The 23,832-nt window shown below is 40.5% G+C and overlaps 2 protein-coding genes across 9 annotated transcripts in view; one reads left to right on the top strand and one right to left on the bottom strand.

Moving 5' to 3' along the window:
• SLC35A5 (solute carrier family 35 member A5) overlaps positions 1-23,832 on the bottom strand; it is a 34,118-nt gene that overhangs the window by 10,058 nt on the left and 228 nt on the right. For 2 of the 8 annotated variants that reach the window (XM_023758678.1, XM_023758679.1), the window contains exons 1-6: positions 23,084-23,385; positions 21,675-21,823; positions 16,625-16,723; positions 14,919-15,052; positions 11,475-11,542; positions 25-805 (exon numbers count right to left, since the gene is read on the bottom strand). In XM_023758678.1, the coding sequence (XP_023614446.1) occupies positions 25-805; positions 11,475-11,542; positions 14,919-15,052; positions 16,625-16,723; positions 21,675-21,804 (1,212 nt within the window). In that variant the 5' untranslated portion in view covers positions 21,805-21,823; positions 23,084-23,385. Of the gene's footprint in view, positions 1-24; positions 806-11,474; positions 11,543-14,918; positions 15,053-16,624; positions 16,724-21,674; positions 21,824-23,083; positions 23,389-23,832 lie in introns of those variants that run through there. The other 6 variants (XM_023758676.1, XM_023758677.1, XM_023758681.1 and 3 more) reach the window with 6 other exon arrangements.
• The window catches only part of ATG3 (autophagy related 3), a 29,569-nt gene continuing 27,673 nt past the window's right edge, over positions 21,937-23,832 (top strand). Inside the window, exon 1 of the mRNA XM_023758703.1 lies at positions 21,937-22,081. Within this exon, the coding sequence (XP_023614471.1) occupies positions 21,937-22,081 (145 nt within the window). The remainder of the gene's footprint in view (positions 22,082-23,832) is intronic.

Raw genomic sequence — 23,832 nt, 5'->3', positions numbered from 1 at the left:
AAAGCAGTATCTTCCCAAACTTACCCCACTGGAGCGCTCCCAAAGATGGCCACGTAGATCTCGGATCCTTTCTTGCCTAGGTCGATATTCCATATCTTGGGACTTGCTGGCATTATAAATAAACACAGCCAGAAGAGCTGATGGGGCTTCTAAGAAAAACTCCAAAGAGGGCCTGAAGTCAAAGACCAGGACAGACACTGTTGTGATAATGACAGTGGTGACCTGGGCCATCAAGACATGGAACATGTTATCCAAAAACTTCAGAATAAAAGCCACCGAGAGGCCCTGGAATGCAGTTACAAAAATAAGGGCTAGTGAAAATACATTGTGGCCATAGAAAAACCCACAGTTCTTAATCTGATCACGTTTACTGCTCTGAAGGCCCAGGGTCAGCCCATTAAAAAGAATGCCAAAGAAATAGAGTTTGCTGTTCTGTATGAAGATATTTTCAGTGAGCTGCTTCCCCTCCTTCAATATCTTTTCACTATAGATATTGGCCATTGAAGAAGTAAAACACTGGACTATAATAAGGACATGGCCCAAGCCGAGACGAATGTGACTGAAAACCCTGACTGTGGCGTTCCACTTAGAGTCAGAAAAAGTCCACTCCTTGGCTGTGCAATTGTCTTTTCTGGGACACTCACTTCTGAAAACAAGGCAGGAATTGGATGGGCTGAAGAAGGCGTCGTGGTGAAATCCATGTCCTGCTAGGTTATGCTGTGATGTTTTGGTCCCAGCAGTGAGGGCCACAATACACAAAAATAGAATGACGAGGGAAGCCCATTGTATCCAGTTTAGATGTCTCCTGTTCAAAGAGGAAAAACAAGATTTTACTACAGGGTTTTTGCCCACTCCCATATCAACTGTTTCTGCTGAAAACTCGGACACTTAAGTACTTGGTTGAATAAACTGTACCCAGTTTTTGCCAGAATTTCCCACAATTCAAGTTAGTGTCTCTGCTTCTTAAAGTTGATATTTTAATTCACTTTCATAATAAACATCCCTTAAGAACATTCAGTCATTCTGCCTCATTTTAAGTTTCCTTTGAGCCCAGAGGTTTAACTAAGCCTCCTTTCTACCTCCAGACCTATCTTGAACCTTTAGAACAATAATTTTTTAACTTAGTATAAAGTAAACTGTAGAAGAGATCCTCAACCTGGTTTTCATGAACCAAAATGTGATGAAATTCAGGTATGTGAACCTTGCAGTGTGCCAAATGCTCTATATAGGTGAATTCTCAGCCCTCCCCAACCCTAGAAGACCCTTCAAATTCTGTCAAATTTCAAATTTCAAAGATATTCACGGCCCAAAAAAGATGTAAGGAAGCCGGCTCCCAGATCCATTACCTAATCATAAAGCATTTTATAGCAAACAACTGTTTGATAAGGCAAGGAAAATATATTTTTAGTATTTAATTTTACAAAGTCTTAACAATGTATTATTTTGCCTAACAACAAACTTGTGATATATTAAAGGCATACATTACTATTCTGTTTTATGGATTCATTCAGTTTAACAGACATTTAATAAGCACATACTATGTGGCAGACACCCTGGGAAGATAAAGACTTGATGTCCACCCTCGAGGAATTTATACTTTAAAAAGGTCAAGAGCCATGAAACTAAATGATGACAATGTGAGACAAATGATACACAGAACTGGGGCACACTGAGGAAGGAACATTTGAGTCTATAACGGAGTCAGCTATTGCTTCAAGGAAAAATGACACTTGAGTGGAAAGGTGAAAAATAACTGAATTTGCCATGTGAAAAGGGAGTTGTGATATATCCAGGCAGAAGGATACGTCTATGCAAAGGCAACAAGAATATACAGTGTTGAAGAAAGAGGAGTAACTGATTCAGGTTGGGGTAAACAGAAAGGCCTCTGAGGGGAACAATATCTTCAAGTTTGAAGATGGATTAAGATGAATCAGAGGGACACCAGAGCGGGGAAACAAGAGAATAACATAAACAAAGGCAGAAGTGTAAAGTAACAGGTAGGAACTAGAAATTATAAGAATTTTGGAGCATTATTGAGCACCTACCATGGGTCAAGCAATGTCCTTACAGGAGGAAACAATGACTATTCTGGGAAGTTAACTGACTTCAACTTCCTTAAAGTCATGCATTTATGAAAGGATAAGAAGGAGATCTGAGCCATGGTTTGTATGTCTTCCTTCTGGACCAATGTATCTCTTAAGTAATTGAGAATGCTCAAGATATATATGTATACACACAATGTATACACACAATGTCCATAGATATTACATTTTGAAAATGAAATGTATTTTAATAAACACTCCCTTTATAATTATTCAAAGTGTGCATATATGAAGATGTGCCTGATTTCACCAATGTTTCCATAGAGCTTCATGCTATAAAACTTCATGCTAAGTGCACAGACCAGCCTAGATAGCAGCACACCTGTGCACACGATCATGTCTTCTTATGTAAACACTCTCAAATAACCAGATCAAGCGCTTAGTGATAAGGCTAATAGAGCCCTATGCCATGAGGCCAGAAACTGTCAACTAGCCACATATATTTTTGAAGATGCAGCTGGTATGCATTAAGTTGTAGAAAGAAAATCAAATGAAAACAGAAAATACAGGATAAAAAATAGGTGCCCAATTTGTAAAAAAACATTATTACCAAACTGTATATTAAAATAATGTATATTAAAACTGATGAAAGAAACTAAGTAGTCAAAGGACATAAATGCATAACCCATAGACACAAACAACAGTGTGGTGGGTGCCAGAGGGAAGGGGGGTCGGGGCTGGGTGGAAGTGGGAAAACGGGGATATCTGTAATAGTGTCAACAATAAAAATAAAGTTAAAAAAGAAAAGAAAAATGAGGCAATGATCTACAGTTTCTTCAGAAGTTTTTAATTCTGACAGCTATAGATTTTGCACTAATACTGACCTTGAGAAAAAAAAATCTAAGGAAACAAAGCTCTAAACAAGCTAAATAGTACCTGCTGCAATTAATTACTCATTCAAGGTAACTTTCTTGGGAAGATAAAAATGATTAAGGATTAGGCTGAAAATAGGTTTTCAGCAAATAAAATAACGCTTAACAAATTATCCTGTAAAGTCAGCTGAGAATCTGTGCTCTTACTTGTACAAGTGATGACTGATTGTGCATGAAGAGTTTGCTCCTCAATTTAGTAGATGCAATTTAGTAGAAACTCAACTCATCTCTCCATTGCCCCAGTAAAACATTTAGATTAATGCTCAGAGTTGAACCCTTGCAGCCAGAGGAATGCTCTACCTGAGGGCCCCTGTTCCCAAGTGAACTGTTTGCTCACAATCTCTGTTTCTAAATGTATTTTTTGCCAGGTGACCTCATTATTGTAATGACGTATTTTAATGATTACATAAATGATAAATTATGAGTAAAGAAAAGAACTGCTGTCTTTATGAAAACTAAGTTGAATGTTTAAGAAAATTAGTGAAAGGGAAATCACAAGATAAGAAAACTACCTGTGATTTAGGTATAGCTGAGCTTATTTTATAATTAAGGAATAAATACTTGCTCCACTTTAAACAAACTAAACCAGAAATAACAAATATAGGTTCAAGCAAGAAAGAAGCCAAAGAACGCCAATTAGCAAACCCTACACATACTCAAAGCTTTCAAACAAAAGAATGAACATTCACATATCTTAAGTTAAATTGTTTACAGTATGTATTTTTTAAAAGTAATTCCTTACTTTGAGTTGCCCCTCAACTAACTGAGGGGAAAGTTAACAAGTAAAAATTGTGTCAGGGCATCACTATCATATTCAGTGGTAGTAAACCAAGGCAGAGCATGAAAATAATTAAGTGGAAAGATTTACATAATTGTTTTTACAAAAAACTGTACGTAACATGTTTCTTAGTAGCACAAATAGAGCAACCAGGGGCAGATGTATAATGAGAAATTATAGAAAGATTTATCAAGTGAATGATTTTGGAGAAAGGCTTGTCTACTGAGTTGCACTTTTATTTCTCTGCTGGTTCAGAGAGTGAACTTCACCATGACTTCTAAGACATTCATCATGTTTCAAATGTGTTTTTAAATATTTTTTCCCCATAGCTTTTCTTTAAAGAAATCAGAGAAACATATATATTCTTTAGGTGAAAATAAGTGCCGGTCTCAGTTATCTTTTGCCCCCCCTCCCCCAAATTTCAGTGTTCATGTGGACATTATTTACTAAAGCCTAAACTAACAAGTTTATACAGCTTTGCCAAGCTTTAAGAGCAAATCAGTAAGGCTTTGAGGCCTGCCGCCAGTTTCCACTTTGACTTCTATACTTCAAAGAACAAATCGATATATTAAATGGGGTTTTTCTAGAAAAGACAGTAAGACATTTGGACAGCGATATTTTTCCTTTTCCCACTTTTGAATTCTTTCAAATAATTCTTGCATTAGTCACCAGACTTATTTTTTCCTACCAGTGTAACCTATATTCTTTTTTTCCCTGCCCTGACACTGGCCAATCAGTGACGATCATGGCCCTGAAAGGACACACCTGGAAAAGCTGATGACTATTTTACTGAGATCCTCCAGGAAGACTCCCCCTAAACTCCCAGCCTTTAAAAACTCTCAAAAGTGCCAGGCACACCCTCCCTCCCTGGCTCTGAGCCTTTCCCTTCCCCTTCTTCCCAGACAGGCAGGCATCTCCTAAACGCTAAGGGTCCCCAGGAGACTTGCAACCAGAGCAGCAATGGGCAGCGGCAGCTCCTCCGAGGTTAACCCCCTGAACCTGTCCCCAAGGCCCCCTTTTCTCTGACTCTGCAGTGAGCTGACAGCAGCCCCACCTAAGCTCATTTGTTTCCCATAACATTTGTTTCCTAGGGAGCCAACGCAGCCCTACCTAGTGCCTCTCCTGTTGCTTCTTCTGTCCTAGGCCCGCCCTTGTTTCTCTGTCCCCAGCTTTAATAAACATACTCCAAAAGTCACCTGGACTCATGTTATGAAATCTTTCCTGCACATCAAGAACCCACACACTACGGGCCGCCCGAGGCAGACTGGCTCCCGGCTCTAGGCTGGTCCTTTTCTGGTAACAAAACCACAATGACGTATCTGTCATAAAAAAGACAAGAGATAACAAGTGTGGTGAGGAAGTAGAGATAAGGGAACTGTGGTGCACTGCTGGTGGGAATGCAGACTGGTGCAGCCACTATGTAAAACAGTATGAAGGCTCCTCAAAAATTAAAAACTGAACTACCATATGATCCAGCAATCCCACTTCTCGGTATTTATCCAAACTCATAGATATGGAACACAGATTGTAAATGCCTAAAGCGGGGGGTGTTAGGCAAAATGGGTGAAGATAGTTAAAAGGCACAAACTTCCAGTTACAAAATAAGTAAGTCCTGGGATGTAATGTACAACATGGTAACTAGAGTTAACAATACTGTAGTGTATATTTGAAATTGCTAAGACAGTAAATCTCATTAAAATTCTAATTGAAAGGAAAAAATTATAACTATGTATGGTTACTGATGTTAACCAGACTTATTGTTGTCTATATATTCACTAAAGGCCCAATGCACGAAATTCATGCAAGGGCCTTGGCCTTGCCCCCACCCGCTGCCACTGCGGGCCTCTGTGGCCTCTGCTATGGCCCCCACCCAGTGGTTTTGTCCGGAAGGAAGGACGTCTGGTCTAATTAGCATATTACGCTTTTATTTTATATATATATATATATATTCCTTATGTTGTACACCTGAAACTAATATTATATGTCAATTATATAATTTAATAGCCAACTTGTATTTATAACAACACCTCCACATGGGCAAAACCCAGGGAAGACACAGGCACTGTCCCTTAGGAATGTGCGCAAGAACTCACTCTTCAGACTCTCAAGCAGATATGCTAAAGGCACTTGCTATCTCCAGAGTTATAAAGAGAAATGAAGCAACTAGAAAATAACGAGTTGAAACACAAGTTTGGGCTGTATGATTTGGGTAAGTCACTTTATATCCCCAGGGCATATTTTTCCAATAAAATGAGGATATGAGCCAAGAGGTGATGCTTACAGAATCCAACTGTTAATATTTCATGATTCTATACACAAAAGGGCAAAGCTGTTAGATTTCTATACCTGAGCCTTATGATTATTTTTATAAGTAGTCTCTGGAAGGAAAGGTTCACAGAAAAAGAACAGTGCATCCTGCAGGTACACAGGTAACAGACTAGACTGCAGGAGGCATTCTTACTCACCTTTGGTGAGTCAGCAAAGGGCTATTTTCAAAGAATTCATCTCTGCTGCAATTTCCTTTTCCTGAGTTGTTTTAAAAGACAAAGAATGAACACCCAGTAGTCTTCGTGAGGGAATCTTAGGGGTCCAACTACTTCCTCTGATATCAACAGTTCCATTGTTTAATGAGGTGTGAAATGTAAGAGAAAATGACACAGACTGGAAAGGTGGGTCCAGGAATATAAAGTCATTTGAACAGCAGCAGCTTTGCAATGACATAGAGCTTTGTGTCAAAACAAAGACCATTTTTGTCTCTTGCTCTGCAGCTGGCTGCCAGCAGTTCTGACAATCCTCTGACTCCAGCCAAGGCTGCGAGAGGACATGGCCTGAACATCACTTGGAAAAATAAAATTAACACAACCATCCTCTGCTTTTCCTTACTCACCCAAATCTCTGCCTCAAAATCACTTCTTAGCCCAATCTTAAAAGCACATTTTTAAGTTCAAAAATAAAACCCTGAGTTATGCTGGAGGCTCCTTATAAACTAACGTCAAAGGACTCCCAATGTCCACAGAGAATAGATATATCATGGGTGATTTTACTATCTGATCAGGGAGAAAACCAAATGTCCCTCCATTGAATTAATTAGTGAAGAACAAACTATGTGAGCGTGGTCAAGGTCCTGGGCCACAGATATGGGTCAGATTCTATCACAACTCATTCCAAAGAAATGAAAGGAGTTGTAACAGAATTTGACCAACATTCCTTCTTAAACTATTTTGACAATACCACAATATTATATGTGTATAGAGTTATAATTATAATTTTATACTTAATAACATTGCTGGATGTAAACTAGCAGCTGAAAAAATTTTGCTTTACGTAAAAATTCATTGCAATGAGATCTGATTCTTTACTCCCAGGCCCTATTGATTTGTCTCTTAAAATTTAGATGAGGACAAACCAGTTAATTTAAGTTTCAGCTAACATGATGGCAGTTGACCACCACAAGCCTTCTGGAAATCTGAACAAACTAAAGTTGGAATAACTACCACCTTTGTTTCAAAGCCCCTCGCCGTTCCTCTCAATTACTTTTCCTTCTCTACATTCCTTGTGATCTTTTACCTTTTTCCTGCAATTGCCCAGTGTATGGTATATATGTATTTACTGTAAGGTATCACAACTCATTTCTGGTAACGGGGAGTAACAAATGCCTTGAAACGCCTTGTTTCTTTCATTAGATTGCATCTTCTTTCCTTTCCAACTCATGTGCTCAACACAGCATTAATCCAATGACTCAGACCTCCTGTTCACCACTGTGGTACAGTTTTTATCTTTCTACTGAGCCAATCCTACAAGCATCTTCCTCCATGAAACCTCCACGGACAATGAAGACAAGCAAAAGCAAATTCCCATTGTAGCCTTATATTCTTTATCTGTATGGGAAAGGTATTTGATGGCTCTACTAGAGTGAAGTATGAGACAAGAGCTATAATATTCTAAATGAAATATGAGCTATTTATGAAAAACAAATTAAGACTTTGTGATAGGACTCAAGCTGCTACTCTTGGGTCAAAACTTTATTGCCGAGGGCAAAAGACCATCAAATGAGACACTGAATAGATCAGCGGTTCTCAACCTGTGGGTCGCGACCCCTTTGGCGGTCAAACGACCCTTTCACAGGGATCGCCTAAGACCATCCTGCATATCAGATATTTACATTATGATTCATAACAGTAGCAACATTACAGTTATGAAGTAGCAACGAAAATAATTTTATGGTTGGGTCACAACATGAGGAACTCTATTTAAAGGGCCAGAAGGTTGAGAACCACTGGAATAGATTAAACAGGGAAAAACAGACAGACATACACCACCAACAACAAAACTATCGAAATAGAACAAAATAAAGTTGATATTAAAATGTAATAACAGCCCTGACCGGTTTGGCTCACCGGATAGAGGGTCGGCCTGCGGACTCAAGGGTCCCAGGTTCGATTCCGGTCAAGGGCATGTACCTTGGTTGCGGGCACATCCCCGGTGAGGAGTGTGCAGGAGGCAGCTGATCGATGTTTCTCTCTCATCGATGTTTCTAGCTCTCTATCCCTCTCCCTTCCTCTCTGTAAAAAATCAATAAAAATATTTTTTTAAAAAATGTAATAACAGAAAATACTTAAAAGGTATTCTCATAAAAGATAGTATTAGATTTACTATTATATTTTAGCTGTACTTCAGAGTAGCTTCAGTGCTGTTATGAATCAAACTATGATGCACTGAGAACTAAGTTAATGCTTGAGGAAATAATAAAAATTGAGTACTTTATAGAATTGTTTCTTTAACATAAATAACTTCCAAGGAATCAAAACAGAAATATTAACCACAAAGCAAACACATATCTAAGAATCAATATTACTGCTCTGAATATCAAGAGGTAAAAATGTAAAAAAAATATTTTAAAATTTAGTTTATAACAATGTTAATTTTCAATAAAACTAGCAAGAACACAATTAACATTATTATATTTCATAGTATTACAAGCAAACAGTTTCTAGCATAGATTTGGATTTGGTTACATTAAAAATGAACTGTGTTAACATAAATTGTTAAATGCTTAACAAGTTAACAGGCCCATCTTTGCCCATGGTGTGGCACTCTCTGCATGAAAAGGGGCAGCTCATTTCAAGTCGGTTCCTCTGCCCCCAGCCTTGTCCAACCCAGACACTCTCTCCTCACAGTCAAAGGGAACCACCCAATCACTTCAACTCTGGGCTCCAAGCACAGATGCAGCTTGAGATGAATCTATTGATGCACAGGGACAATGACTATACCTGCCTCATGGGGTCAATGTGTGATTAAGTCAAAATAGGGAGGAAAGGCCCTCAGTGCAGCATTTGGCCCTGAGTCAAGTGTTTTCTCATCGCTGCCTGGCTGAGAGCCTCCCTGCCCCTGCTGCCTACAGGGCAGCTGAATCACTTCTGGGTAGGTAGGGTCTAAGTGGACCCCCACCTTGGCCTCAGAGCTCATGCTCTGGAGTCAAACTACTGGCCGATTTCAAATTAGGAAATACATACTTTATATCTTCTCCTTGGTAAATTTAGTTTTAAACTGATGTAATTTTGACATGGTACATTGATATAATACATATTATCCTATATAATAAAAGCCCAGGGACCATAACGGCGTAATGACCAGAACGACTGCTCGACCAGTTGCTATGAGGTGCATTGACCACCTCTCGGTCCCTCCCCACCGGCCCACAGGCTCCGATCGTAGGATGGCAAACGGAGAACCACGGGGAACCAGGGTGGGTGGTGGCAGGGCGGGACTGGGGACTGGCGAGCAGGCGGAAGATGGCCCTGACCTCAGGGTAGGCCTAGGGACGCTACCCATGCACGATTTCGTGCTCTGGGCCTCTAGTGTATTATATAATAACTTACTTATAAACTATCATTTCAGAGGAAAAAATTTACTTAAGAAAAACCCACATTTTTGAGATCTTTGCGCCCTTATTAAATAGTGAACCTTTTATTATGTGTCAGAGCCAATTTTTTGTCCCTTATGGAAGGAAATGCATCTCTGATTTTATTATAGGAATCGATATAAAAATATTATTGCTTATATATTTTCTCAGAAGCCAACATTTTATCCTTCAAAGTGACTTTCATGTTGACTTTAAAATGTTTTTAGAACAGCATTATTTAATATGCTTATTGAATTCTTTTCATAATTCATGAATAAAGTGAAAAAAATTCATAAAATAAGCAAAAGCAAACTTTAGTGTACTGTAACATTTAAATCGGATGACACAAAAATTTTCATTTTTTTCTATCTCTTACATCAATTATTAAATTGAATGTTTTCTCAGGATAAAAGAAAATCTTTTAAGAATTCCATGCAATTTATGTACTGAAGGCATCATGGACTCAACAAATATTTACTAAGTGCCTATGCATCAAGCCATTCATCATCTGTACATATAAATTATGAGAACACCCTATGACAATGCACACTGAGAAATAAGAAATTAAAAAGGAAAAGTGAATGCAAAATTAAAATAAAACAATTACAAAAAGTATAACAAGAAGTTAATTGTATTTTTATCATCATCATCATCATTAAATAACAAATCAAATTGGAGTTAAGTGCCCAGACCCCATTTCACCTTAGAACATTCTGATCTTTGCTTGGGAGCAGAGCCTATTTAGTTGAAAATGTTTTAATTTTACCCAGAGGTCTTCCTGGAGATAGGAAAGACTGGTGATAGAAATTTGAAGTTTAAAAATCTATCATTTTTATTAATTCGATTTCTCATGCAAATACTCTGCCAGTTAGAACTTAAATCATGTACTCATCTCAAGTAGTTTAACAAAGAATTTGTTACTCTTTATCATCTCCAAACACCAAATAACAAATGTGTACTCATTTTAGGAACTTCTTGGTTCCCTAGTACTGTAATATAGATTCTGCAAACAAAACAAAACGAAAAAACAAAAACACCTCAGGAATTCTATGTTGAAAATCTGGTACTAAAAATTAAAATACTCATAACCCCATCAATTATCTTTGTTTTTTTGAAATGCTAAGGAAAAAAACATTTGAAACATGGAATCACAGAGGATTCAGACAGGCTAGCAGTGGAGCTGTTTTCTAGGTGGGTTAAGCAACTTGCCATCACACAGAGCCAATCCTATATAATAAAAGCCTTATATGCAAATTGTTCGACCAGGAGTTCAACCACTCGCTATGATGTGTGGTGACCACCAGGGGGTGGCACGGAACATGGCGGGTGTTGGCGATGCAGCGCTGGCAGTGGAGGCACTGCTGGCCCCGATGAGAGCAGGATTGCGGTGGGATGGTAGAGCAGGTGAGCGGGCAGTGCCAGGCCAAGGCAGGTGTGAGTGGGGGCCAACTGCCTCACCGATCGCCCTGCAGATGGTGACCAGTGGTGGGGGATGGGGGGCCCGTCCCCGATCAATTGCCCAGCAGGCGGGATGGTAGAGCAGGTGAGGGGGTGGCGCCAGGCCACGGTGGGGTGCCAGGCAGGGCTGTGAGGCTGGAGGCACGAGCTGGGGCTGCAAGCCTGGGGGTGCGAGCTGGGGCCTGATCCCTACAGGCCACCCCAAGGGACCCCACCCGTGCACGAATTCATGCACCAGGCCTCTAGTTAGGAATAAAATCCTGGCCTTGGGAACTGGAGGGTTCAGTGCTCTGGGCATATCACCTGAAACAAGGTTGTGCCGTTTTAAAATACCACATATGCTTTCACAACAAGTTACTTACTTCAGTACTATCCTGAATAGAAGAGCCGTTGTTATAATGCTAAAATTCGAGAAGATAACAGCCATGGCCTAGAAAGAAAGAAGAGATAGAGTTACAATCCAAATAAAGTACTGACCTCAGAAATCTCCCAGCTCGGTGGTTCACCTGACAAGAAAAGCTCTTTGGTCAAAAACTTGAGGGGTTATTAGGGCAGCTATTTCACTAGAGGATTAAATTCCATTTTTATTGCTTGTTAAATTTATGCAGATATGATCAAATTATTGTACAGGATTTCAAAATGTGTTGAAATTCAGAAAATGCCTGTGTAAATAATCTGTATGTGCAGATTTAGAAATACTTATAAATTCTAAAGGTTTGGGTCTGAAATAACAGTTACCATGCTTCTATTGCATACTTTTTAAAGTTCTCAGAGTGCTTTATAGACTTTTAATACTGTTTCTATGGGTAGAGAGAAGACAGAATCTGTTAGGCCCATTTATAAATTAAGATAATTGGGATGCAGACTTTTAAGCATCCTACCTGTTGTAGAAACTGAATCCATTTTCCTGGTTGAACTACAATGACTCAATACCAATGATTCACTACCAAACTTATATCTAACAGTCCTTTGCATTTATTCACATTGTTCTAAAAACTTAGAAATGTGTTCGCCAAATTTTATAAAGGTCTGTTTTTGTAAATTCAGTCATATTTCACATGAGACTATTAATCTGCACATGTATACATTTTGGCTGAGAAAGTATGAAATTTCATCACTGCCCCTCATAATTGGACCTGATAATATTAATAATTTTTAAAAACAAATCCTACTGATTTAGTTCACCCTGACTTCCTCCTTGTTGTCACTTTAAAATGATTAAACTCCAAAGAGTATCAATAATCTTTTATAACCAGCACATATGGCTAATATGAAGCTGAATTAAAGAAATAAGAGTAAATCCAATAACATAATCTAAATCTGCACGTACAGATTATTTACACAGGCATTTTCTGAATTTCAACACATTTTGAAATCCTGTACAATTAACAAAAATTCCAATAATACAACATTGTTGTTTTTCTATTGAATTTTTATGGGACTATTTTGTTTTCTCAGTGTCCTTCTCTGTAGACAAATGCTTGCGAACCCCTAGTTAAAAGGAGATGAAGAAAGTGGCCAGTAAGAGTGGGGAAGTGGTGGCTCTGATCAGTCACAATAACGGCAGCGCAAATGCACTAACCAAGCATCCTGGCTGGCCTGATGAATTCTGAAAACTCTTTCTATGCAATAGTACAGAATAAATAAAAAGCAAGAACTCTTTGCCCCCAAACTTCCATTTATCTCTATTTAATTCTTTGCAATTAGACTTGGGCACCGCAATACACAGAATATGCCATGTGATTTATTTTGTAATATTTGTGGTTTTACACAATCAGGAAGGAAGAGCAAAGCCGTAACTTGGAAGAAAAAAACAGGAAATTATACTCTTACTTTGGTACTTGGGATGCAGGGAAGGGATATGAATTTAAGAACATAATATATTGGATACAAATAAAATACAACAAATATATACTTATTGAATGTGAATAATTATGTCTTTAGGTACAGGAATTCTCAGATCTGAGAAAGTGGAAGCAAGAATTTAGGAGAGGACACAGTTTAGATAAAATGAACACTTAGTAATAATAACAATATGGGTCACAGGGCTGAAAAGAACTTTGGGTGACCACCCAGTACAGGTGGTGTGGTAACATTATTCTCTTTTACAAATGGGCAACTGACTCACAGCAGTTGGGGCGTGCCTAGTTACATAGCTTCTAAATTGTGCAAAAGAATCAAACTCCTGTTTTCCACTACTGTGTTCTATTGATCCCTCTTTTTCATACCACTCACAAACTAATTTGGCTATATTTAAGAGACTTCACTAGAAGACTACAACCAATAAAAATACTATTTATGATAGAAATCCCCGAACTTATTCTTTAAAACTTGTAACACATTTTGGCAACAATGGCAACAGAAATGTTCATTTTATAAAACATTAGGAGAAAACACACACATGACCCAAACTGAGTAATAGGTAAGAGCAGGAGACCAAATTTTAAGTTTTATTATTAATGGTTCTCTAAATCGGCCTAAGAATGCCGATAGAGATAAGAAATATTCCTTGTATTATCAGTTATAGGTAGTGTTTAGAGTCGAGAGGATACAATCTCTACCCTTAAAGTACTTGCTGGTTAAGAGAGGACTAACAAAAATAAAATCATACCAAAAATATATCTCTATATATAAAAGCCTAAGTGACCATTACGACCGAAAGATCAGTCGCTATGATGCGCACTGACCACCAGGGGCAGACGCTCAACACAGGAGCTGCCCCCTGGTGGTCAGTGCACTCCCACAGCCAACCTCCCATGGTCCCTCCCCCGGCCTGACCCTCCCCCCGGCTAAGGCTCCGGGCACTGGAGAATATGGGTCTGGGAAGCCTGTAAGAGGAGAGTGACCCCGACGCTGATCAAGACAGAGTAACAGCTTGGAGGGGGCAGAAGGGGCAAGCAGCACTGCAAAGACGTAAAGTAAGCACCACTGCCATCTTACCTCTGCCACTGCATGTGCGGGCTGCTTACCCTTCTGCCCCATCAGCCACTTCTAGCTCTGGCCCATGCCTTTCCGGGCTCCCAACCGCTGATTGGTTAGCACTCCTACGGTAGTGTGCCACCCTTGGCCGAAGTCAGCCACCTATCATGCGTGGAGGCGGAGCCCTGAGAAAAGGTGTGGCTGAGGTAGGAGAGATGACCTGTCTGTCTGTCAGCAACTCCACCCCAGGGAGAGTGAGGCTGCCCGAGTGTGGGCAGTGAAGTAGAGCTGTATTTTCATCTGAGTGTAGCTGTGTTCAGGCCGTGTGGGGGCGCTGTCTGTGGTCTTTGCTTGCTGCTACCTCAGCACATCTACACAACTAGATCAGGGCCTACTGGCCAACCTCCCGTGGTCCCTCTCCCCATCCATGCACGAATTTGTGTACTGAGCCTCTAGTATATATATAAACTACATTAAAGCAGGTGTAAGAAAGAGCAGAGTACTGAATGTATAATTTTCTAAGTTAAGTCTCTGTGGAGGATCTGGATGCTGAGATTAATTTTAGAGGCTGGTGATCATAGGATGGCTCAGAAAACAGGCAGATTGGTTAAGGTTACACAAACAGAGATGGATCCAGATTCACTGGCCAGGGAGCCTCTTGAATAGTCATCACAGTTTAATACAGCAAACTTTAACAAGTGATAGAATCTGGCAAGCAGATTGGTAAGTCATTACTCAGATGATTCTGGTCAAACCTCAGGAAGGCCAGGGAGGGCAATGAGAAACTAACAATGCCACGGAAAATGATTAAAAAAAAAAAAAGATTATCCCTGAAATTCATTTCTCTGTGTTTTCCCAATGCTATTTTCTTTGTCATGTTTACTTACAGGTTGAAGATAGGAAAGGACATAGAAGACAATCAAATTATCCAGGAAATAAAGAAAGGCTGGAATGGACCACTTCATGAAATTAAAGAACTCCCTCCAGGAAGCACATTTCAAGTTTCTACTTTGATGATTTTCTAAAGGAAGAAATACAGCAATAAATAAATGATCTTGAGAATGTCCATATTTTTATAGACAGTAAATTGTATTTGCTTTTTGACACAATTCTTTAAAAGAGGCTTTATGAACTTGCTTTCATAAATTACTATTATCCTGACAAAATCAAAGACAATACAGAATTTCATTGCATGCTGTCTTTCTGCACCCCACCACTGTGCAGCATCACTGACGATTACCAACACTTTAGGTGTAGGATTACTGATTCTCCTAATTTCTGTTAACTTGAAATATAAGTATCACTTGAGGCGAATGAGGATACTCTTGTGTTTCTCATAGTAATGAGAGCATAAAACCAAGAGATCAACAAATTAAAAGAAAAAAAAAAATCAAGCTTTCAGGCTGGTCTGCTGGTATTCCCCACTCTATTCCCTATTCCCTGAGAATGGAGGAACAGGAAAGGGAGATACTAGGTGAAAAATTATATCTAGGGAAGTAGAAAAAATTAACTTTTACTAATCCTAGTATGAGTTATTGTCCCATTTCTAGATTTTCAAAAACTCAGGAAGGGACCTAGCCAGTTTGGCTCAGTGGATAGAGCGTCAGCCTGTGGACTGAAGGGTCCCAGGTTCGATTCCGGCCAAGGGCATATGCCCAGGTTGCGGGCTCGATCCCCAGTAGGGGGTGTGCAGGAGGCAGCCAATCAATGATTCTCTCTCATCAATGATGTTTCTATCTCTCTCTCTCTCCCTCTCCCTCTCTAAAATCAATAAAGATATATTAAAAAAAAAAAAACTTAGGAAGGTACTGTAACAGGAAGAATGTAAAATAAAAAGAAAATTTAAGTATTTTAGCCCTGTAAATAATGGATTTCATGAGATTAAGAAATATATTCCACTAACTGGAAACTGTGCACAGACTGAAACCCTTGAGTTTGACAAGTCATCTTCTTGTACAAGCCCTTTACTAAATTCTGTTTACCTCATATGGGAAGGCAGATCAAAGTAATAAAGAGAGCAAAGGCTCATTAATTGGGAAGTGCATGTGAAGAATAAATATATATTAAAGAGCCACAAAAGGCTAGATACTTCCAATTTGAGGAAGGATTAATGTCCTTATTTGATAGTTGATGAAACTCGAGTTCAGAAAAGTTAAAATAATCTATCCTAAATACAGTCTCTCTGACTCCAATGCACTATACTACCTCTGCTGATGGAAAAGGGGATGTCTTTGCAATGTGCTACATACTAAGTCAGACAGGAGTAATTTTAAAAAATCCTGAATTTGAGTAATAACTAACTCACTGTATGACCCATTACAAGAACAAGCTACAAGGTAAAGCAACGGACAGGACACTAGAAAACGTGGGTTGGAGTCCTGGCTCTGCCTTCCTACCCAGAACTGCATAAGACTTTTCTCTGAGCCCATTTCTTCACCTGAAAAACACAGATTATCATAATAATGTTTGTATTTTAGCATCCTCATATATAAATCTAATGGGCTAAATGATATAAAATGGTCTTGCCTGCCACTTCTAAAATTTTTTGATCCTGTGATTTTTAACATGTATATAGTATTGCTTCAAGACTCACCTTTCTTTATAACCCAGAACGATACAAGCACACAGAAAACCAGCTTCACTAGTTCTGAGCACACATTCACAGTAGTTGGAAGATAATCATATTTGTTCTCTGAAATGTAACAGAAATGTTTTTTAATTGTAAATTTTGTTTTATACAATGCTTATATATAGCTAATAATTTAGAGTTGTTTTTTAAAAGCTGAATCGTAATGCTGGTTATATTAAACTTCATCCAATTGGTTTTGCTCTTTTGGTTTTTTAATCAATTCACCTACTGTTTTATCTTTCCCTACCCCGTTCAGCATTTTATTATCCTTGAATATGATAAATATGCCTCTCATTTTTTCATCCAAGTTGCTGATGAATATGGTGAGGATAGGGCTATGGGCAATAAAAGCTTTGTGGCATGGCATTAGAGACTGCCTTCTAAACTGACCATTAATTAATACTCAGGGCCTTACTCTTCAAACAGCTATGACTCTACCTGGCTGAATTATTACTCAGCTCATGGTGCCTCTTGTGTAACTTGTTAGCCTTGTACCCAACTGAAGGTATATTCTGTGATATTCCCTTAATCAAGAGTGTTCCTCTCTGTTTCATATCATGGCACACAAAGATAATATTTGTTTGGCACTCCAGAACAAATGGTATATTGGGGTAAAAGAAGGAAGCTATTTGAGGAAAGAAGCAACTGGTCCAGGGCTCTGGCTACTCTACGGCTGAGAAAATGCTCTGACACAGTCAAGAACCCACTAATGAGATAGAAAGCTATGTCCTAATTTACAAGTCAATCTAATTAGGAAATTAGGTTTGGTTAGCATGCCTTGGTCTTAGCTGTTACCACTATCTTTTCCAAATGCTTACAAACAACTTGCTCTATAATTTTGCCAAGGACAAACATAAATGTTATTAGGTTCTCTTTTGAGGAATGCGTTTTGCCCCCTTTTGAAAACATTTCCTTGCTTCCCTTGGTCATCATATTAAAAACCCAAACTGGCCAAGTACAGAGGAAAAACACCAACTTGACATTCTCTCCAGAACACCCTTTTCCCTGTGGTTCCCCCTTCTCAAGTTAAGCATAATTAATTTTTTATTCATCTCTGATCCTATACCACTACCTACAAACCTCTATAACAGTCCTTACCACATTGTATTGTTGTTATATTTTGTGTGTGTCTTACCTTTAGAATGTAAACTCCTCATGAGGAAGGGACCATGCTAGTCATCTTCATATACCTGGCAGTTAATGGTGTTTTGCACTTAGTGGGCACTTAATAAATGTTAAGCTAAATTTAGTTATTTGCCTGTTAAACTTCCCATCATTCAAAGCCTAGTTAAAAGATCTCTTCCCTTTTCTGAACTCAAAGCTAGACTGAAATCACATTCTATTTTCCTCCAATACTTTGCATTGATCTCTCTCATGATACACACCAGCAAACATGCACAAACAAGAATGGAGTTGGGTGGAGATTTCAGAACACAACTTTTAAACTCTTGTCATTACTCTTCAATTCATTCTTGTTCTTATTTTCTTATAGTTCTATCATGGTTGACTCCAAACTGTGTCTCAGCATCATGTGGGACCTCCCTCCACTCACCTGCCCACACTCACATACCTTATCCACATTACATCCATCCTTACTGGTGTCTTTCGTCGCCCCAAAAAGGGGCTCCTGCCCCACTATTCACCCATATAAAATCTCTCCTTATCTTTAGGGACTTTCTTCCAATAAGTAAGTACTCTGGCTTCAGTGTCTCCTTTATCTATTAACTGGTTTCCTCCCCATGGCCTAAAATTTGCTCAGAACTCTCTCATCCAAAAAAACAAAACACTGTATAAAATCCTACTTCAACTACTATGCATTCTCCTTCTCATCCTAAAACTGTGTCATTCTTCATTATCTCCATTTGCCCACTTTCCATTCAGGTCTTGTCCCCGAGCAACCTTGTTTCTGATCCCACTACTGTATTCAACCTATCTACTCCTGAGATTACTAATTATCTTCTAACTAGAGGCCTGGTGCACAAAATTCATGCACAGATAGAGTCCCTAGGCCTGGCAAGTGATCAGGGCCGATTGGGGCCTTCCTGCTGCTGGCCGGGGCCTTCCTTCTCCAGCTGCCAGCTGCTGGCCAGGGCCTTCCTTTATTCCACACTGTCCCCTGGTGGTCAGTGCACGTCATAGCGATCGATTGAACCTCCTGGTTGAACTCCCAAGGGGACACTTTACATATTAGCCACATATATTTATATATATATATATATATAAATAAACATACATACACACTAGAGGCCTGGTGCACAAAATTCATGCACAGATAGAGTCCCCAGGCCTGGCAAGTGATCAGGGCCGATTGGGGCCTTCCTGCTGCCGGCCGGGGCCTTCCTTCTCCAGCTGCCAGCTGCTGGCCAGGGCCTTCCTTTATTCCACACTGTCCCCTGGTGGTCAGCGCACGTCATAGCGATCGATTGAACCTCCTGGTTGAACTCCCAAGGGGACACTTTACATATTAGCCATATATATATATATATATATATATATATATATATATATATAAACAAACATACATACACACTAGAGGCCTGGTGCACAAAATTCATGCACAGATAGAGTCCCCAGGCCTGGCAAGTGATCAGGGCCGATTGGGGCCTTCCTGCTGCCGGCCGGGGCCTTCCTTCTCCAGCTGCCAGCTGCTGGCCAGGGCCTTCCTTTATTCCACACTGTCCCCTGGTGGTCAGCACACATCATAGCGATCGATCAAACCTCCTGGTTGAACTCCCAAGGGGACACTTTACATATTAGCCATATATATATATATATATATACATATATATATGAACATACATACACACTAGAGGCCTGGTGCATAAAATTCGTGCACGGCGGGGGTTCCCTCAGCCTGGCCTGCACCCTCTCCCAATCCAGGACCCCTCGGGGGATGTACGACTGCCGGTTTAATCCCTGTGGGATCAGGCCTAAACCGGCAGTCAGACATCCCTCTCACAATCCAGGGCTTCTGGCTCCTAACCGCTCTCCTGCCTGCCTGCCTCATCACCCCTCACCCCTCTGCCTGCTGGCCTGATCACCCCTGACCACTCTGCCTGCCTAATTGCCCCTAACCACTCTGCCTGACTGCCTGATTGCCCCTAACCACTCTGCCTGCCTGCCTGGTCACCCCTATACGCATCTGTCTAGGCCCTTGCCACCGTGGCTTTGTCCGGAATGATGTCTGGAAGGTCGTTCGGCTGTCCAGTCTAACATATTATGCTTTTATTATTATAGATATATTACTAATTCCAAAGGGCATGTTTTAATCCTTATCTTAGTATGATGTTGCAATTCCGTCTTCAAACTTGTTTCTTTCCTTCTATGAGTCATGTGCATTTAGTTCTCGCTAACAATTCCTTCTTAACATCCTTCTGAGTGTCTGCAGGATGGTTAAATGTTGGCATTCCTCGGAGTTCTGTCCTTGGCTCTGTTTTCTCATTTTGCATGTTACCCTGAAAGAGCCCTTTTCTTCTAGGGTTTTAAATGTCAATTTAATATTAATGTCTCCAAATCTGTACTCTGGAACATTTAATGCTCACTAAACATATGCATATGAATAACTACCTCGTATTTACTCATTAATTTGCATTTCCTTCACATGTGTGATGTGCTAGACACTGCAGGATATTGCAATGAACAAGTATATAGCTACTGGCCTTATTGAAGGTACAAAGCTAAAACTCTGTAATCTCTCTTAACTCTGCCCAACCTGTTCTTCCTCCTAATAGTCTCTTCCCCTTTTGTCCATCCTCCATCCAGTTACCATAATAGTCTTTTTCATTTCCCCTTCTGTTTATGATACTCCAAGTACTCCTTATTCCTCAGACTCTAAGGTCTAGAGAATAAAGTCCCAGGTCCTTAGCATGGCATATGAAGTCCTTAACTATATGATCATTGCTTCTCTCTCTGGCAAAGCATTCCTTTCCCCTCTGCTCTGAGCCTTAAACTTTTTGTTCAGTAATTTTGAACTACATGTTTCTCACAATCAATCCTACTTTTATATGTATCTCTTCATTTTTACAGGCTGTTTTGAATACTCCTGACCACCTTGTATTCTTGTGGATCAACTGTCACCTTATCAAGAAAGCATTCCTTTATCCCTTTGCACTCCACATCATTGCCTCCCAGATAGAATATAACACTTTCTACTCTAAACAATTTCTTCATCTTTGGTATAGAACTGCATTTATTATGTTGTATTTTCACAATGTATTTACATGTATGTCTCTCCTAATAAACTGTTCATGAGAACTAGGTCGATGTCTTATGCACTTTGTTTTTTTTAATTTATTTTATATATATATATATTTTATTTTTGATAGTATTACAGATATTCCCCCTCCTCCAGCCTCTATCCAGTTCACCACCACCCTATTGCCTGTGTCCATGGGCTAAGCATTTAAGTACTTAAGTTCTCTGCACTTTGCACCCTGCTTATACTTAGCCTAGGGCCTGGCAGATAAATGCTAACTGGGAAATAGAGACTTAGGACACATCAGACTTCTCAAGAAGACCATTAAAGGTCATGGTGTCATAAACTTATGTGTCCTCAGTAACTCGTGAAAGGTTCTCCATATAGTTTTGTGGAGTTAAAGTAAGTTTAAATACAAATTCTTAGATTAAAAAACAGATTTCTTGAACACATATTTATCAAAGCTAATAATCTGTATTGTTCCATTGATGCAGTAACTAAGATGGTACATCAAAAATGCCAACTGACCAAACAAATATATCCTCCATATTGCTACAGGCACAGATTAAAGCAATGTTATGATTTGTTCTGTAAAGGGTTGGATCCTGTACTTGGCTGACCCAAATTTCACTAAGCATAAAAAATGTTTCTTGCTAAAGAATTAAAGGTTAAAAAAATCAATTTAAACATTCTTTATCATTCACATGAAGCCGAGTACTTGAAAGGGTATTATCTCCATTTTACCCACAAGAAACAAAAAAACAGAAGAATGTGTAATTAGATGGAAGTGCTCCATTCATATTATAAGTCTTAACTTACCTTCATTGGCTGAATATTTTACCAATAGGATGCGACTTGAGCTTAAAGCAATAAATATGGTCCCTAGCAAGAATGTATACATTGTTGACAAGGAGCATAACACGGGATGACCACAGCACTTGCTTTCCATTTCACTGTTTTCTAATTGCCTTAAAAAGAAGAATAAATTCATGAGCAACCCAACTGGCAGATTAAAGCTAATGCAAATACCATCGATGTGTGAAGAACAGAAAAGCAATTTTCATGGGTAACCCTGCTGGCTATGGCTATTATCAAAACGAAGAAAGTTGAAGTGCACAAGAGAAACTATGGAGACAGTAAACGAAAACAACCAAAATTTGATAGAGGGGTAACTCTAGAAACAGAAAAGGCAAGAACCACATTAGAAGTGCTGCCAAAGGTAGCAAGTGAGTAATTGACACTTGGGGGACTGCAGAATTCTGCAGAAAAGCAATTCTTTAACTTTCATTTGTATTTGCAACTTTGCTCTACAAGATGAGAATTTCAGATTTGTATTTCTCTCCTCTGTTGCAGCTCTTCCTTAGCAGGAGGAAAAAGAGCTTGCTTGGAAAGATTTCATTACACTACTGTTAACACTAAATTCATTATGGAAGTAAGGAGGAACTTAGAAATCAATGACTCTCAGGCCCTCCTTTTGTTAAGGGCAGAAATAGAATACTGGGGATTAGCTACAATTATAAGAAATATTAATCATGCTGTTAACTGAGATGGCTCTGTTCTGATTAGAGACACACATTCTAGCCTGGCTGAGAGTGGTGTTCCCTGGGACATGGGAGCTAACATCGGAATGCAGGCCATCCTCCTTTTCCAAGATCTGCCTATCCTTATGGGAAGATTTACAACCTCTTGGCTGAAATGATCTAGTCCCCAAGCACCCGCCCTTTGCAACCCCCCAGCCTATTGCCCGTAGAGTGTAACCATCATACCTTACCTCCTTCCCCATGCCTGTTAATTCTTACTTTCCCACGTAATCTTTGCCCTTCTACCCAATATAAGCAGCTGGCTTATGGGGAGAGGTAGAGCTGATTTTTGTGGATGACCTGCTACTCTCCGATACAGCCAGCGTTATTAGAAAAAAAAAACAACCAAAAAAACGCTCCTATATGATCCAATCCTATCTCTGCTTAATTGGCTCACGTAGTGACAGGCAGCCGGGACCCCTTGGTAATCTGGTTACACTTTCATATGATGAGGACACTAAGCGCCAGGCTGGGTGCTTGTAGAAAGCCTCCCAGTGTAGGGGTGGCGCACTGGGGGGTGCTGAGCGACGGGTTTGAAACGCCACCAGCGACAGGTCGACTGGGCAATGTGCAGAGGCCAATAGCCATCTCTCCCACAAGAGGACAGCAGATGCTTCTGCAAGGCCGGGGGAAAACCTCCTGTCACACCTGCGCAGTAGGGACCTCTTCTGCCGCGCCCACCCTCATCCGCACGCGCACTGCTTGGCCTGTCGGACGCAGTCACCTCAGTTCCTCCCTCGAAGAGCTTCCAGTGGAAGAGCTCACATCCTAAAGCTGAATCAGCTCAGCAGCAGCAGCTTTTAGGATCCATATGCGGGGAACCTACGGGAGGGAAAGAAAGGCGAAAAAGCCTCTACCTCAGAACTTCCTATTACGAAACAAAAAGCACAATACGGACCCGACGGGCAGGGAGCGGAGCCGGCGCCCATTGCGCAGGCGCGCTCAGTGTTACGCTTCCGGAGGGCGGGGAGAAGCGACCTGGTTCCGCCCCAGCGCGGCCTTTCTCGCGTCACGTGTCCCGAGAGTTCCCGCGTCACGTGAGGCCTCGGTGGAGGCGGAGCTACGGCGAGAGAGTGGGAAAAGGAAGGGGAAGCCGGAAGGGGCGCGAATGAAGCCAAGGAAAGAAGAGAGTTCCTGAGGGCAGGGGTGCGCGTGCGCCCGTTCTTCCCTCCCCAACACACCCCTCTGCCCTGCCGCCCTCCCTCGAGGCCAGGTGACAGCTGGGCCCGGTCCGCCACCTCGCTGCCCGGGGTGCAGGAGCGCGCGCCCTGTTCGCGCGCGGCGCCAGCCGCCCCCTCCCCCGCGTCCCGTCCGTCCCGTCGCGTCCCTCACACTGGGGTGCCGTCGGCGGATTTCTGGTAAGTCTCGGGCGTCGGAGGGAACATTTTTGTGACTCG

This window comes from Myotis lucifugus, unplaced genomic scaffold (genome assembly GCF_000147115.1).
Source record: "Myotis lucifugus unplaced genomic scaffold, Myoluc2.0 scaffold_137, whole genome shotgun sequence".
In the NCBI taxonomy this organism is placed as follows: Eukaryota; Metazoa; Chordata; class Mammalia; order Chiroptera; family Vespertilionidae; genus Myotis; species Myotis lucifugus.
The sequence above is the reverse complement of the archived record's forward strand: the minus strand, read 5'-3'. Positions and strand labels throughout refer to the sequence as shown.